This window comes from Trachurus trachurus (assembly GCF_905171665.1).
Source record: "Trachurus trachurus genome assembly, chromosome: 12".
In the NCBI taxonomy this organism is placed as follows: domain Eukaryota; kingdom Metazoa; phylum Chordata; class Actinopteri; order Carangiformes; family Carangidae; genus Trachurus; species Trachurus trachurus.
The window spans coordinates 26,726,447-26,742,037 of NC_139908.1; the positions used below are offsets into that span (position 1 = coordinate 26,726,447).

Genomic DNA, 15,591 nt, shown 5'->3' on the forward strand with positions numbered 1-15,591 from the left:
TCCACTGCTCCATGGATTAATTTCTCACCAGTTTTGTTGTAAACAAATGCACATGGCCGGGAGGAGGACTAGCAACATAGAGGAAAAGTGAATGGACTTGGAGAGTTCCCCTTAAAGCAGAAGTAAGCGGAATGTTTGTGTTAAAGCAGAAGTAAGCGATCCGGTGGTTTTGGCTAACTTCCTGTCAGCAGATGGAGTTAGCAGTCCCCGCCCTCGTCCCTACGTCACCACATTCACGCGCATCCCTTGGCTGCACACACAGAGAGGACCGCCCCTTTATGCCGTTCTCTCTCCTCATTGGATAAAGGTTGTAGGATACAAGGAAAGTTTTCTCCTCGGCTTACAGCAGAGCAGAGTGACTGACAGACCCGTGTTTCAGACCAAACACTCTATATAAGTGATTGCTGTCGGAAGATACAACTATTGAAATTGTCTGTAATTTTCAAAGTTTATATCCACACCTGAGGTTATCAGGTCTGTGATTGCTATCTTCCGACAGCAATCACTTACATAGAGTGTTTGGTCTGAAACACGGGTCTGTCAGTCACTCTGCTCTGCTGTAAGCCGAGGAGAAAACTTTCCTTGTATCCTACAACCTTTATCCAATGAGGAGAGAGAACGGCATAAAGGGGCGGTCCTCTCTGTGTGTGCAGCCAAGGGATGCGCGTGAATGTGGTGACGTAGGGACGAGGGCGGGGACTGCTAACTCCATCTGCTGACAAGAAGTTAGCCAAAACCACCGGATTGCTTACTTCTGCTTTAAAATGACCACATATCATATGTTATCTATATTGGTAGATGTGTATGTGTAGTGTGGTTATAAAGTAGGTCTAGTTTGTATATCAATACTGTGTAACTTTAAAGGCTCTAATCTACAGAGACATGCACACAGTCTGTAGTCAGAAACTGAGTCTTAAATCCGTCAGGACTTTGGTAACTTGCTCATGCCTCCAGCCCGGCCCACCTTGACCTATCGTCAAGAGTTTTACTCGAAATCTGTCTCAGAGCCAAACAGATTTTGTGAAGCTACACTGAGATGGCTTCTGGTTCTTAAAACCTCAAACTTATCTTCGTATGGATCAGCACTTCAAATAAAAAACAGAGTTTTCACAACCACAGTGGCCTGCAACTGTCAGGAAACCTGTGCCACCATCATTACTGCTTATCAGATGAGAGAGCGGTTCAACTGCAGTGTCACACTGACAGGGTCTCTTCTGGTTGGGACCGGTAGTCCTCACAGAGACCGGTAGTCCTCATGGGGACCGGTAGTCCTCACAGGGACCGGTAGTCCTCACTGGGACCGGTAGTCCTCACTGGGACCGGTAGTCCTCACGGGGACCGGTAGTCCTCACAGGGACCGGTAGTCCTCACTGGGACCGGTAGTCCTCACGGGGACCGGTAGTCCTCACTGGGACCGGTAGTCCTCACTGGGACCGGTAGTCCTCACAGAGACCGGTAGTCCTCACAGAGACCGGTAGTCCTCACAGGGACCGGTAGTCCTCACAGGGACCGGTAGTCCTCACAGAGACCGGTAGTCCTCACAGGGACCGGTAGTCCTCACAGAGACCGGTAGTCCTCACAGGGACCGGTAGTCCTCACAGAGACCGGTAGTCCTCACAGAGACCGGTAGTCCTCACAGGGACCGGTAGTCCTCACAGGGACCAAAGCTTGGTCCTAATGAGGCAAAACGTAATTTCGATGGTCTGACTGATTTTTATCAGAGAACAACAAACTCAAAAACAACCAGGGGAGTTTCAAATTGGCAAGTGGGACCACTAACTGTTCACACACTGTACTGCTACTCTGCACTGTGGTGCTGTTCTTCACACATCATTAGTTTAGTGTGTGAACACACACACACACACACACACACACACACACACACACACACACACACACACTTGTTTTCTTCCTGTTGTTGCCTGTGAAACCCCCGCTTACAGTTAACCCTTTAAGCACAACAGACACGCACAGACACAGGTTACATGTTTATTATCGAGGAAAAAAACATGTGAAGGAAGGAGGGAAGAAAAGAGGAGAAGGGAAGGAAGGAAGGAAGGAAAGAACTGAAAAAGAAAGGAAACACTTATTCTCCTTATTGTCCTTTCCAGGGAGGAAAACCAGACCTGAACACAGCGCTGCCAATCAGACAAACGGCGTCCATCTTCAAACAGCCTGTCACCAAGGTTACGAGTCATCCCGGCAATAAGGTGAAAATAGATCTGCAGAGAGCAACCGAACAGCCCAGACAGGTGAGAGGCTGACACACACACGCACATGCACTCACACACGCACATACACACACACGCTGGTGTAGCCATGGTAATGCCTGCAAGGACAAGGTCAGACTGTTACACAAGAGATAGCAGGTGGAAGGAAACCTGGTTGTCATGGCGACTGCAACCACCAGAGGATGCTGAAGCATCATGGGAGAAGCGTGTCACACACAGCGAGGGCGTGTCTGACATCATGCCTCGTTTACTGTGATGCACTGTATTTAATTTTCAGGATAATGTGCCCTCAGACTCCCATTCCATTTAATGGTTCCTCTGTGCTAACAACCCCACAATGCATTGCTCCATGTTTTCCATCTGCACATTGTGTGACTCCTCTGTAAGTGATTGAAGTAAAGAAAAACAGTCTGAAACCTCAGTTCACAGCTCTTTAGAGAGTGTGGAAAAAAGAAATATTAATGTTTCTTTCTGTTAATTACATTTAATGATTTATTTGCAACAATAGTTTTTCTTTGCATCATAGTTCATCACGCTTTGATGAAGTCTCCGTCTGTTGCAGAGTTGATCTGCTCTTCCTCAGTCCTGCTTTGTTGTGATCACTTTTATCCAATTTTTTTTTTAATTAATTATGGGGCCCTAGGAGTGGTCCCCTCATAATGTGCTTCATTTAATGTATTAGTTACAAAAATACTCAGTTTAAACCAAAAGCCCTGCATCCATATTACTTAATCAAAAGGTTTGTGTGCAGTGTCCTTAATTTACTTAAAGTCTGTTCAAGCAGGCCTAATTTAAACAACTTGATACTGCTGGATAGTTTGAACTATAATAATGTTGACCATTAACAAGCTGTCAGAAGGTTCCCCTCAGGTCTCCATCGAGTTATGTAGTGCATTATGTTATTATTTTCCAGCAGATACTTCTCTCTGAAGTATCTGATTCATTCACTTAGCTTTCATCATTTCTGCTTGACTGTCAGATGAAGATATTACAGTGAATACAAAACTTCCCAACTGATGGAATATGGTGCATTTCTAAAGTTATACCTGACCACAGTATAAAGAGTAACTCTGACTGCTTAAAAGGACATTGTGTAGGAATTACTCCCATCTAGCGTTGCGGTTGTATATCACAAGCAACTCAATGGTATTTTTCATGCTGCATTCACCTGAAATTGGGCAGACGGCAGACGGACGACAGCCGCTGCACGTAACGGCATAAACAAGCCTCTACAAGTGGTCCGTCAGCACGAGGCAAAACAATACACGTGACAATATGTTGACTTCTGTGACTACAAGGCTAATTCAGAGCTTACCGGAACACTTCAGTTTGTTGATGGGGGGTGATTACTGATTAATGAAAAACATACTTTTGAACCAAATAATCAATCTTCGTGAATAGATAACAGGAGAAGTTACACAATGTCCCTTTAACAGTAAAACAAGAGTTATGGATGAAACTCTCAAGACGAGACAGTGTGTTAGGACATGATACGATGCCTGACCGTGTCCACATCGGTTTTGCATCAAGTGATGAACAGCCCAGTTCACTGAGAGCAGCACATACCATAATATGGGTCAGAGAGAGTGTATGACCTCTGTTGGACTGAAGCGCGGGGATCATCACAGTGTTTGAGACTGTGACATCATGGTCAGAAATTCACACTGAGAACTTTAAAAAGTTCGGAAGTGGATCATTGAGTTGGGGTTTTTAATCACACTAATGTATTTCCAATTTGAACACATCATCACAGATATCAATGAATATTTAATTAGATATTTCTAAACAGGTTGAATTCCTTTTCATTGTGTCCTGTACGGTCCGGTTTGGGGAAAATTTTGATTGCCTGTCTGATTTTCCCGTGAAGTGAATGTAAATGACAGAAAGAGAAATTGTATATTTGCATCCACGCTGCCAACCAGCTGTGTGTGTGTGTGTGTGTGTGTGTGTGTGTGTGTGTGTGTGTGTGTGTGTGTGTGTGTGTGTGTGTGTGTGTGTGTGTGTGTGTGTGTGTGTGTGTGTGTGTGTGTGTGTGTGTGTGTGTGTGTGTGTGTGTGTATGTGGGTCTCATACTGGCTACAGAGCTGCCACACTCTGACTCCTCTCGGCTCAGCCCTCTGTGTAATGGACTAAGACAGACAGTGGACTGTAAGTTAGTGTGACAGGCTGCTCCCATACAGACTGAGGCTTGTAAAGGAGATCCTAAGCATATTACTCATAAAGGACCAGGGACGTCAAAGGAAAAGTATTCAAGCATTTCCATCATTTCATATTTTAACAGGCATTAAAAATATAAATTAAAAAAAAGAATTTATAAATGAACAATTCATCCATTAGCTTTAAAATTGATTAGAACAGCATGAATCATAAATCAGTAATTTAATAAACAATTTATAAACACATTTCTTATTCAAATTTGAAAACAAAAAACATTTTAATTGGAATTGCATACCTGGACAATCCTCCTCAACTTCTATTTTCTTTTTCCAGTTTGTTTCCCTTTTCCTATTAGCTAATCAATTTGCCTTCTCCATTTAGCCTTTCTGTGTGACACTATGGAGCTTCAGTGCTGGTAAACCCATTTAGAGATCCTCTTACATCGGCCATGGGAGTGTTTTACCAGCACTGAAGACTCAGAGTCTTTTTCATTTATGATTTACTTAATTTACTTGAAGGAACTACAAAGAACTTTTAACTGGATATGCAAAAGTCAACAGCAAATAGCAAATGCAACAGCAAATGAGGCCATCGGTGGGAAGATAAGCTATTTCTTAATAGTGTAACTCTTTACCTGCGGGAGGCAGTGGTCGGGTCAGTTTACGATTTACGGCACTCAGACTGGAGACGGTACGTGCGAGCCAGATAAGCGTCTTTACGACATTACGCGCTAGAGCTCATGAGAAATGCAGTCTTCCTTCCAGCAAAACACTACCGCTTTTGTCCACAGGGGTCGCCAAAATCAACACGAAATGAAAATCATTTGCAGATGCTTTAAATGGGACATATTATGGATATATCACATTTGTTTAACTTGCCTTGCGGCTCCCAAAATGCGGGAATTTACCTAAAAACCTGTAATTTTCAGGCTCCGGAGGTTGAAATCCATGTGGTTTTTCCTCAGTTGTCATCCAATGATGTCATTAGTTTTTGAATTTGCATAATAGAGAGTCTAAGCAGAAGCAGGAAGTAATGTCGCCATGGGACCTCAACTCGGAAAAAGTCTCCATGTAAGTGAACGGTAGTCACTCAAGTTTTATTTCGTGATCCGATTGAATTGTGCCATGAGGAAAAAATATGACCTCTATCTGTTTAAAACATTGAGTTTCATGCCGAGAAATCAGCAGTTTATTGTAAAACGGCAACGGAAGAATGTATTTTGTGTGAAGACCGCTCTACGGACTACAGATCTGGTGTCCCACAAAAAATCTGTTACCAACTGACACAGGAAAGGGCGGCATTTGGTGTGTGACGTCACCTACCCCACCTGTAGTCTTTCTGGTTATTCTTCGGAATTTTATTTTATAATAGTTTTACAACAAACTGCTGATTTCTTGGCATGAAATATAATGTTTTAAACAGGTAGAGGACATATTTTTTTCTCATGGCACAATTCAATCGGATCACGAAATAAAACTTTGACTCTCGTTCACTTACATGGAGACTTTTTCCGAGTTGAGGTCCCATGGCGACGTTATACCACCCCTGTGTATACTGTACCTGTACCGGAAGAGGGGTGAGAGGTGACTCTCCAGCCTCCTCTATCTGACTGGTGGAACAGCACCGGGAGCGGTGGATTTTTGCAAATTAGTCTCACAGGCTGCAGGGTGGGGCCAGAGGAGTTGGATTTTGTCCTAAATTAGCCATTTCATGTCCTACTATCAGAATATAGTGACAGTTCCAGAAAATGTGACTGAATAATTGTCACCAACTCAGCCTGTGCATATTCTCATTTGTCCAGGTCGTAGTATCTCAAAGGAATTTAAATCGAAAGCAACTGGACTGGCCTTGGTTATTTGTATAAATAACCAAGTCCAGTTGCTTTCGACTTAAATTCCTTTGAGTTACCAACTCAAGCTTTAAGACATCTGGGAACTATTTTAATTTAGAAAAGGGGCATATGTCTCCTTTTACTATGTCCAGAAGAATCTCTTCAGTTTGATATCATGAACACTGACCAGATCATCTCTGTCTCTCTGTCTGTGTGTGTGTGTTTGCAGCTGTTCTGGGAGAAGCGGTTGAAAGGTCTCCGGTCGTCGGACGTCACAGAGGAAGTCCTGAGGACCATGGACCTGCCCAAAGGGCTGCAGAGTAAGTCCCCAGCTCGGACCCGGATGCGCACGACGCACCAGTCCCCACCTCTCACCTCCGACCTCTCACGTCACAGGTGTCGGCCCGGACTCTGGCGACGACACTCTCCTGTCGGCCATCGCCAGCGCCCTGCACATGAGCTCTGCTCCCATCACTGGACAGATGTCTGTGGCTGCTGAGAAGAACCCAGCCATCTGGCTCAACACCTCCCAGCCGCTCTGCAAGGCCTTCACTGTCACCGACGAACACATCAGGTCAGAGCGCACGCTAAATGCTTCTTTGGGTGAATGTAGGAGAGGCTGGAGCATAGGGGCAAGTTGTGGCCACCCCTTGTTGCTAGGAAACCATAAGAAAAAATGAGCATGTGACCAAATATTTAGGTGGAAGGCATAATTTTGTGGAGTCTGTGAAGGTAAGAACCACATGGGGAAAGTGGTTAGGTATTTATGTCCAAAAACACATTTTTCACTCTCAAATGTGAATTTCGTCAATCATAAGTTCCATGAGAATTGTGTTTAGACCAAAAGAGATCATTATAAATTTGTTTTAAACATCAGTTGTGGTATCTATGAGTTACAACATGAGGTAGTAAACTCAGCATGAAAGTGAACCATTTTAGCTGTGGGGACTTATAAAGTCAATACGATAGATGTGGGATAAGTTGAGCCACCTGCCCCATACACTTAATAATAAGTGTATTTTGTCTGTATGTCCTAATGATTAAAGAGGAACTATATGCAAGTCCAATCGCTTTTCCTCTGTTTTGCTAACCCTCCACCTGGCCATGTGCATTTGTTTACAACAAAGCCGCCGAAAATCTATCCATGTTATATAACATAGGATGTTACGACATGTATGTTTGTGTAGTCTTAAAGACCCCCTCCCATGAAAATCGTGTTTTTCGTGCTTTTCACATGTTCCTGTGGCATTTTTCTTGTGTTAGAGGACATATCAGCAGAAAAGGAAGTGCAAAATTGCATTTCTGAGTTTTTCTGCCTTCGAATTGCTGTGAGGGGGTGCGGGGGGGTTGCTGGGCAGTAGCTGGGCGGGGCAGCGCAGTCTCCGCCCACCCTCCAGAGGTGCATTGCTAATGAGCTGCTGGTGCTGTGCAGAAGGAGAGCCCTGTGAAATGGCACAGGTTTTGTGATTTTGGCTAAAAACTTCATAATCACAATTTAAAGACCACAGAGAATGTTCTAAAATAACCAAAAAGGGTCGCGGGAGGGGGACTTTAACTGTCATAAACAAAAGATTACGGGTTATGGAGCGTGTTTGTGTCGTGGTGTGCAGAGACGAGAGCTGGGACACCGAGGCGGCGGCCAGGTACTACACTGATGTTGCAAGGTTGAGACACCAGGTGGAAGGAAGAGAGCCTCCATTCTCATTTGTAACAAGTTACTAGTCATTTATTTAACAATCACAATTAATCTGGAACTTTTTAATCAAATGTAGCATAACCACGGGAAAAATCCTGCTTAGTACCTCTTTAAATCAAGACTCTGGATGTTTCTGACTACTACTACTACTAACTACAGTTAGTATGTTTTTATGGTGAGTCAAGCTTTACTTTCAAAGAGAAATATGAGGGATTCTTCCCAAGATGCGACGTAATCACAAAACTCCTCAAACCTCACTGAGTTAGTGGCTCAGTGAGGAGGTCCCAGCAGTTTGTGTTCACCTGCAACCTGGACAGGTGGAGTATGGAGTAAAGGGGGAGGTGGGAGATGGATGGGAGGGATGGGTGGCTCAACTTACCCCATACACTGGGTACGTTTTTTTGGACATGCATGTTTGTTTGTAGGGATGCACAACATTCTGAAATATATGCAGATATATGAGCTAGCAACAAATAATTGCCTTGATGTAGTGATCCTGAATATGAAAAGTGACTCAACTTGTGCATATCAGACATGTGAAAAGCCGTGATATCTCACTCCGCCCTCTGCTAAAAGCCGAACTGAGTGAATCCGGCCTCTGCCTCACAGCTCAGCACAGACCGGAGCAGAGCAGATGACTGATGCCTGCTCAGTAGTGGGAGTAATCAGCTGTAGGGAGAGAGGAGGATGAGAGGGTGATGAGAGAGGAGACAGACAATGAGAGATGAGGAGTAATGAAGCGTGGAGGAGGAGGAAGAAGAAAAGTAGCCCACAGAGCACAGCCATGCTGAGAAATTTATGCCTAACATGATTCAAAACATCTCTGGGAAGCAGCCGAAAGAGAATCCATCTCTAAAAATGATCATGACTTGCACAAACATCCAGCTCACCTGGTAAACAGACTCACCTGCTCTTATAGAATGTTAGCACACAGGCTACAGCTCACATTTACCTCCAGCTACTCTTCAGCTTTAAAGGGATTGTTTAGCTATTTTTGAAATGGGGTTGTATGAGCTACAAATGCCCATTAAAGGTATAATATGTAGGAATTCCCCCCATCTAGCGGTGCGGTTGCATATCTGAACGTATTCTTGATGTTGCATTCACGTGAAATCTGGCAGACGTCAGACAGACAACAGACGCTGCATGTAACAGGATAAACAAGCATTCAGGTGCCTGACTGCACCTGAATGCAACACCAGTGCCTCCGTCCTTTCTCACACTACACAGTGGTGACAGTTTTAACAGGCGCTACCTGGAAAACGTTCTTCCCGAGCCGAAAGCTCCGGTGAGTTTCCGTGGTTACCTACGGTCACGCTGCCACTAAAAAATGGCGATGCAACATGTCCGCCTCGGTTCTGTGCGCCCCCCCCTTGTATATTTGTAACAACTTGTAACAACTCATACTAAGGTACGAGAAAGCTTTCATTTGTATGCGGGTGTGATTCCACTTCAGTGAAATACGTATTTATGAAAGCAATATTTGATTTTTGCTAATAAAAAGCAAAATAAGTTACATACTGGGGCTTTAACGACCATTTGTAGCTCATACAACCCCACTTCAAAAAAAGATGAACTATGCCTTTAAGATCACTTTTGTTCAAGGAAGGAAAATGATCACATTTTGAAACTCATCATGCATGCTGATGATGGATTGTGGGTCTTCAAGCTACAACAACAGTAACCCAGTAATGACTGCAGAGTGCTGCTCTAGTCTGGACCCAGGATGTTGGGCCAGCAGCATCTCTTCAGCTCCGAGCAAAACCAGACAGAGAAAAGACCTGTTGTTGCCATTCACATCAAAACATTAACATCACATAAAACTGACATAAAAAATACAAGCATATCATTTGTGAACCATTAATTCAACAGCTGCGTGTCAAGTGGCACTCTAGAGATGTTTTCCTGTCAAAAATGAATTCTAATGAAAAGGAATCCAACATCCCAGTAACCTGTAGGCTGTGTAGAGAGACAGAGCAGCAGCACCAGTGATGACACAGCAGAGACAAAGCTGTACAGACAGACATGCTTCTCCTAGCAATTTAGCGACATCGGCCTCCAACGCTCACATAACACAGGCGGTGATGGTAAAGTACGACTGTCACTCATCAACACTCTAAAGTCTGTACATCCTCACCAAGAACATGTCAAAATGTTCAAACATGAGCTAAAACAGTGTTATAGTGAATATTATAACAGCTTTGATCTATTTAGTACAATCCTCACGAGTCGTTATTTATTGTGAATATTGGTTTAAATGAAATGCATTCTGGGATACGGGCTGCATAGTTCAGTGTTTAACAGTCACTTAGCAAGTGTATGGTAATTGGTTAATTTAGTAGACATACAGTAGGAATTCATGGCTCTAATTTTAGAAGTAAATCTCTTCAGACATGTCGTCAATGTATGAGAATTGAAGTCATTTCCTGGCCACTGTAGTGCAGAGGAGGCTGTCTGTCCTCCATCAGCTGTGGAGTCTGTTTATTACAGCCCTTGGTCACATGTTATTTAAAAGAATAGTTCACCCAAAATTGAAATTTCACTCATTATCTACTCACCCTCATGTGGACTAAGGGCTGGGAGAAGTTTCAGAGTCCTCCGTGGCTTCTCTGAGTTACAGGGGGTCTCGGCGTAGCAGTGCATGTCCATATAACGGTTGCAAATGGATACCAACTGTCTTCCTAACAAAAAGACACACCAAAAAACATCCAAATACCTCCATGCTGCTCATATGTAATGTCCGTCTTGTATTGAAGCCCCGAAATGCGAAATTGCTCAGAAAAAAATTAAATGAGTCTATATTTCAAGCTTGTTTGTAGCGGAAGCTCCTCTTCCTGGTCCGTCCAAATCTCAATTCAATTCAATTGAATCTCGCGAGATTTCTGGAACAATTTCGCATTTTGGGGCTTCAATACAAGACGCACATTACATACGAGCACTATGGAGGTATTTGGATGTTTTTTGGTGTGTCTTTCTGTTACGAAGAAAAGTGGTATCCATTTGCAACCGTCATATGGACTTGCAGTACTGCACTTAGCCCCGCTGTAACTCAGAGAAGGCACGGAGGACTCTCAACTAAGGACTTCTCCCAGCCTTTAGTTGACATGAGGGTGAGTAGATAATGAGTGAAATTTCAATTTTGAGTGATCTATCCCTTTAAGTCACAGTAAATGGTCCGACAGCATCAGTCTTTTCATCAAACGCCCCCCAAAAAGAACATGTTTACATCCTGTAATGTAACTGCAGTGGGATGATGTCATGAATATGCTGCCTTTTATGCCAGCTAGTGACATCTCAACAAGGTACAGCTTTATATAAGGTTCTGACCTGGTTCTTGTTTTTCTGGAGCATCAGGAACCTTTTTTGGATGCTGCCTTTCCCCAAAACTTCAATTTTTTTCATTTTGCAAAGACAAGACAGTAGAACAACAGAGACAGACACAAAGATGAACTAACAGAAACGTGAGAAAACAAGACAGAGAGGGGAGGAGAGAGGGTTGTGATATGCACGATTTGGCAAGCCCTTGCTGTGACTTGCATGTGTTAGTGATGTAGAGGGGTTATGGTACGCTGCAGTGGAAGACACAGACCATAGTATTCATACAGTGATCAGTCATCACCACAGACACCACACTGACACTCTTAATCAGTATAGTGTCAACTTGTTTTCCAGCCTTAAACCTGTGACCTGACTCTCCCCCCTGCTCTGTGTGAATAGAACCAGAGGCAGTTACTGCAGCCTGACAGCAGGGAGCACTGTGGGGACACTGACTGTCTGTCCGTGTGTGTGTCTGTGTCTGTGTCCAGTGGAAAATGGAGTAGAGAACAGCTGGCTGAGGCCATTACAGCAGAATCACTGGAATACATCACTGCATCCTTCACTCCCTCATCTCCTCCTCCCTCCTATACCTTTCCTTCCTCTTTATTCCCCCTCTCTCCCATTCTTTCCTTCTTTGTTTTGATTCACTCGCCTCACCTATATTTTGTCCTTCCCTTCGTCTGTCCTCACTTTTCCATCCTCATCCAGTTATCTTTTCCCCTCCCTTCTTTTCTCATTCCTCTATCATCAAGTCATCCCCTTTCTCCCCCCTTTACAATATCCTTCTCTCCTTCTGTACTCTTCAAATTTTCCTTTAAAATCCTCAATTTTTATTTATTATTTCCCATTATTTCCTTTCCTTCTTCCTTTTCCAGTCACTCCTTTCATTTCCCCCCTCTTCCACCCGTTTCATTAACATCACCTTCCTTCTTCCCTTCATTCTCTCCTCTCCTCTTATATCTCCTCCCTCCCTCCAGCGTGCCTCCTCCTTCTTTTCTTATCTCTCCCCTCCATTAATTTCCAATTCTCTCCCTCTTCCCTCCTCCAGCTGAATGTGCTTGTCATCCTAAATCGCTCTCATTCCTTTCCTCTCCCTCCTCCACCTTTTCATCTTCTCCCCTCCTCTTCGTCCACATCAGACTCTGCCCAACCACCACACACACACACACACACACACACACACACACACACACACACACACACACACACACACACACACACACACACACACTTTGACAAAAGGTTAGGACATATTTTCTCTGTCTCTGAGCAAACACACAGCAAATACTAGTCGGATTTGAAGAGCTATAGTTGAGAGTCATTTGAGTTCATGCAGACCTGCTCACATTTAGTTTCTTTATCTGTTTTTAATGTTGGTCAATTAGAAGCGGAGTCTAAAGATAGTACGAGTGTCCACTTGGGTTCATTTGATATAAATTGTGTCATTGGGTGGTGCATCAGATTGACTCTGGAAATGAGTGGAGTGAGGAAATTGACATGTCCATGGTACTGTATTTGCAGCATGCAGAGTCTGGCCTCACCTCTCAGTCAGTCCTCATAGAGTCTCATTATGTTCAATGTTACAACAGAAATCAACATGTTCACAGCCTGGTACAAAGCTGTTTTAGTTTATACAGTTAGTTTTCTCCTTTATAACTTTAAAATAGCTGGTTTGTCATATAAAAGGAGAAAAAACACTGTCCAAAGGAGGCAGCAGTCATATAATTAAGTTAGCAAATTAATTGTTGTCTTATGTAAAGGTATATTGTATACTCCCATCTAGAGTTGCGGTTCGCAAGCAACTCAATCGTATTTTTCATGCTGCATTCACGTGAAATTGGGCAGACGGCAGACGGACGACAGCCGCTGCACGTAACGGCACAAACAAGCCTCTATGTAAACAAGTGGCCCGTCAGCACGAGGCAAAACAATACACGTGACAATATGTTGTCATGGCGATGTCGTGTTGTATTCTCTGGACTTCTGTGACTAAAATGACATCTGGTTTGTTAGCGACGGCCGTCTGTCCGACTGCAGGTGAATGCAGCATCAGTGTAACGCTCCATTCCTCCTCACTGCGTTACCGCGGTGACTTTTCACAGACGCCACCTCGACCTGAGCCGACAGCTCCGGTGTCTCCGCTGAGTTTCCGTGGTTTCCTACCGTCACGCTGCCACTGAACGTAAAAACATGGCGACACCACATGGCAGCAGCACCGAGCTTACCCGCTCCATGGAGATATGAATGATATGAACGGCTCATTCAGAGCTGAAAGGAACACTTCAGTTTGTTGATGGGGGGGATTACTGATTAATGAAAAACAGACTTTTGAACCAAATAATCGATTTTCGTGAATAGATAACAGGAGAAGTTACACAATGTCCCTTTAAAGGTCCAGTGTGTAATAATTAGCAAGGTTTATTGGCAAAATCTGAATATACTATCAAGAATATGTATAAGTGTATAATTGCTATAAAATAAAATTTGTTTGGTTTTCGTAGCCTTATAATTATTCTTTTATATAAACATATTGCAAGGGTCTTGCTTTAGAGAGTGTTGCCATCTTGCGCCGCCATGTTTGTACGGCAGCCCGAAGGGAAAATCCAGCCAGCCAGAGAGCACGTTGCTAGAGTTTCACGTTCATAAATAAACCAACGAAGCAGAAGAAGGCGGAAGGAAAGAAGAAGGAGGAAACAGCAGACATATTGTAAAAAGGTTTAGATCTTCACCTCATCACTCCATCCTCCTGAAATACTCCCAGTTGTGTTAAACAAGTTTTTTTGTCCTTGGAGGCCACCATCACTTTGCCGATGGGAGGGGTCCAATCTAGAATCTGAACGCTAGATGTCACGGTTTTTACCCCATTTTACACACTGGACCTTTCAGACATAACATTAAAGGGGTAGTTCACCCAAAATTGAAATTTCACTCATAATCTACTCACCCTCATGTCAACTAAGGACTGGGAGAAGTTTCAGAGTCCTCCGTGGCTTCTCTGAGTTACAGGGGGTCTCGGCGTAGCAGTGCATGTCCATATAACGGTTGCAAATGGATACCAACTGTCTTCGTAACAAAAAGACACACCAAAAAACATCCAAATACCTCCATGCTGCTCGTATGTAATGTCCGTCTTGTATTGAAGCCCTGAAATGCGAAATTGTCCCGAAAAAAATTAAATAAGTCTATATTTCAAGCTTGTTTGTAGCGGAAGCTCCTCTTCCCAGTTCGTCAAATTTGGACGAACCAGGGTCTGTCCTCTTCCCAGTTTGTCCAAATTTGACAAACCGGGAGGAGTTTTACATACGAGCAGCATGGAGGTATTTGGATGTTTTTTGGTGTGTTTTTTTGTTACGAAGACAGTTGGTATCCATTTGCAACCGTTATATGGACATGCACTGCTACGCCGAGACCCCCTGTAACTCAGAGAAGCCACGGAGGACTCTGAAACTTCTCCCAGCCCTTAGTCGACATGAGGGTGAGTAGATAATGAGTTGAATTGAAATTTCAATTTTGGGTGAACTATCACTTTAAGTTGGGTAAGGGTATGCGTACCTCTGTGCACCACACAAACCAAACCCCTATTCTTTGCCAGCAGAGTCAGACACAGTCAAGATGGTCTTCATTATCTCCTGCGTCCCCTCCTCTAGACTTAAACATGGCTACAGGACTTTTTTCCCATTCAGCACCAGCACCATCAGTGAGGTCAAGCAGTGTCATTGGGTGAAGAGACTTTTGGCTTCTTAGCTGATTTAAATTTAATCTTTGTCTTTGTTTTTTGAGGAGTTCAGAAATCCTGCCCTGACTGAAAATTATCAATTTATTTGCAGTCTTTCACTGTTAAACCTTCAGGCAAATGGTTTTCACCAGTCAGGGGCCATCCTCAATAAAAGTGGTTTAAAGGTTGCAAATTTATTGCATCAAATGAGAAAGTGGGCTGTTTTTTTTCATTTTTTATTTTTGCCTTGGGATTCATTCATTCTGCTCCTATCCACATGCCTTACCCAGTGGATGTTGGACGTCTTCTTCAGTTAAATTTGAAATACAAGCAGCAGACCTCTGTGGGCCTGTAATGAAATTTTCACAGATTAAACTAAATTATAGACATGGACAGAGCATGGGTAATTCTGAGTGTATTTCCACATTTCTGAATAAACCCAGTTCTATTGGAAACAAATGGGTGTCCTGGCCTCCTCCTGTGCTGCTTCTCTCAGTCAGCAGCTGCTTTACCGGCCGTTTACCAGATTTTAGGTTCATGGCTAACTAACTGAGAACAAACTTCTGTTGAGCTTGTTTGTTACAATGTGCTGTTAGCTGCTGAGCTGCTGTGACTGTGACTGTGGACAGACAGAGCAGGTTAA

General features: G+C 43.5%; 1 protein-coding gene across 4 annotated transcripts in view; it reads left to right on the plus strand.

The window, feature by feature from the left end:
- Positions 1 to 15,591, plus strand: part of mbd2 (methyl-CpG binding domain protein 2) — a 45,507-nt gene that overhangs the window by 11,137 nt on the left and 18,779 nt on the right. For 3 of the 4 annotated variants that reach the window (XM_083983809.1, XM_083983810.1, XM_083983808.1), the window contains exons 3-5: positions 2,112 to 2,252; positions 6,449 to 6,539; positions 6,616 to 6,793. In XM_083983809.1, coding sequence (XP_083839935.1) covers positions 2,112 to 2,252; positions 6,449 to 6,539; positions 6,616 to 6,793 — 410 coding nt within the window. The remainder of the gene's footprint in view (positions 1 to 2,111; positions 2,253 to 6,448; positions 6,540 to 6,615; positions 6,794 to 15,591) is intronic. The other variant, XM_083983811.1, reaches the window with a different exon arrangement.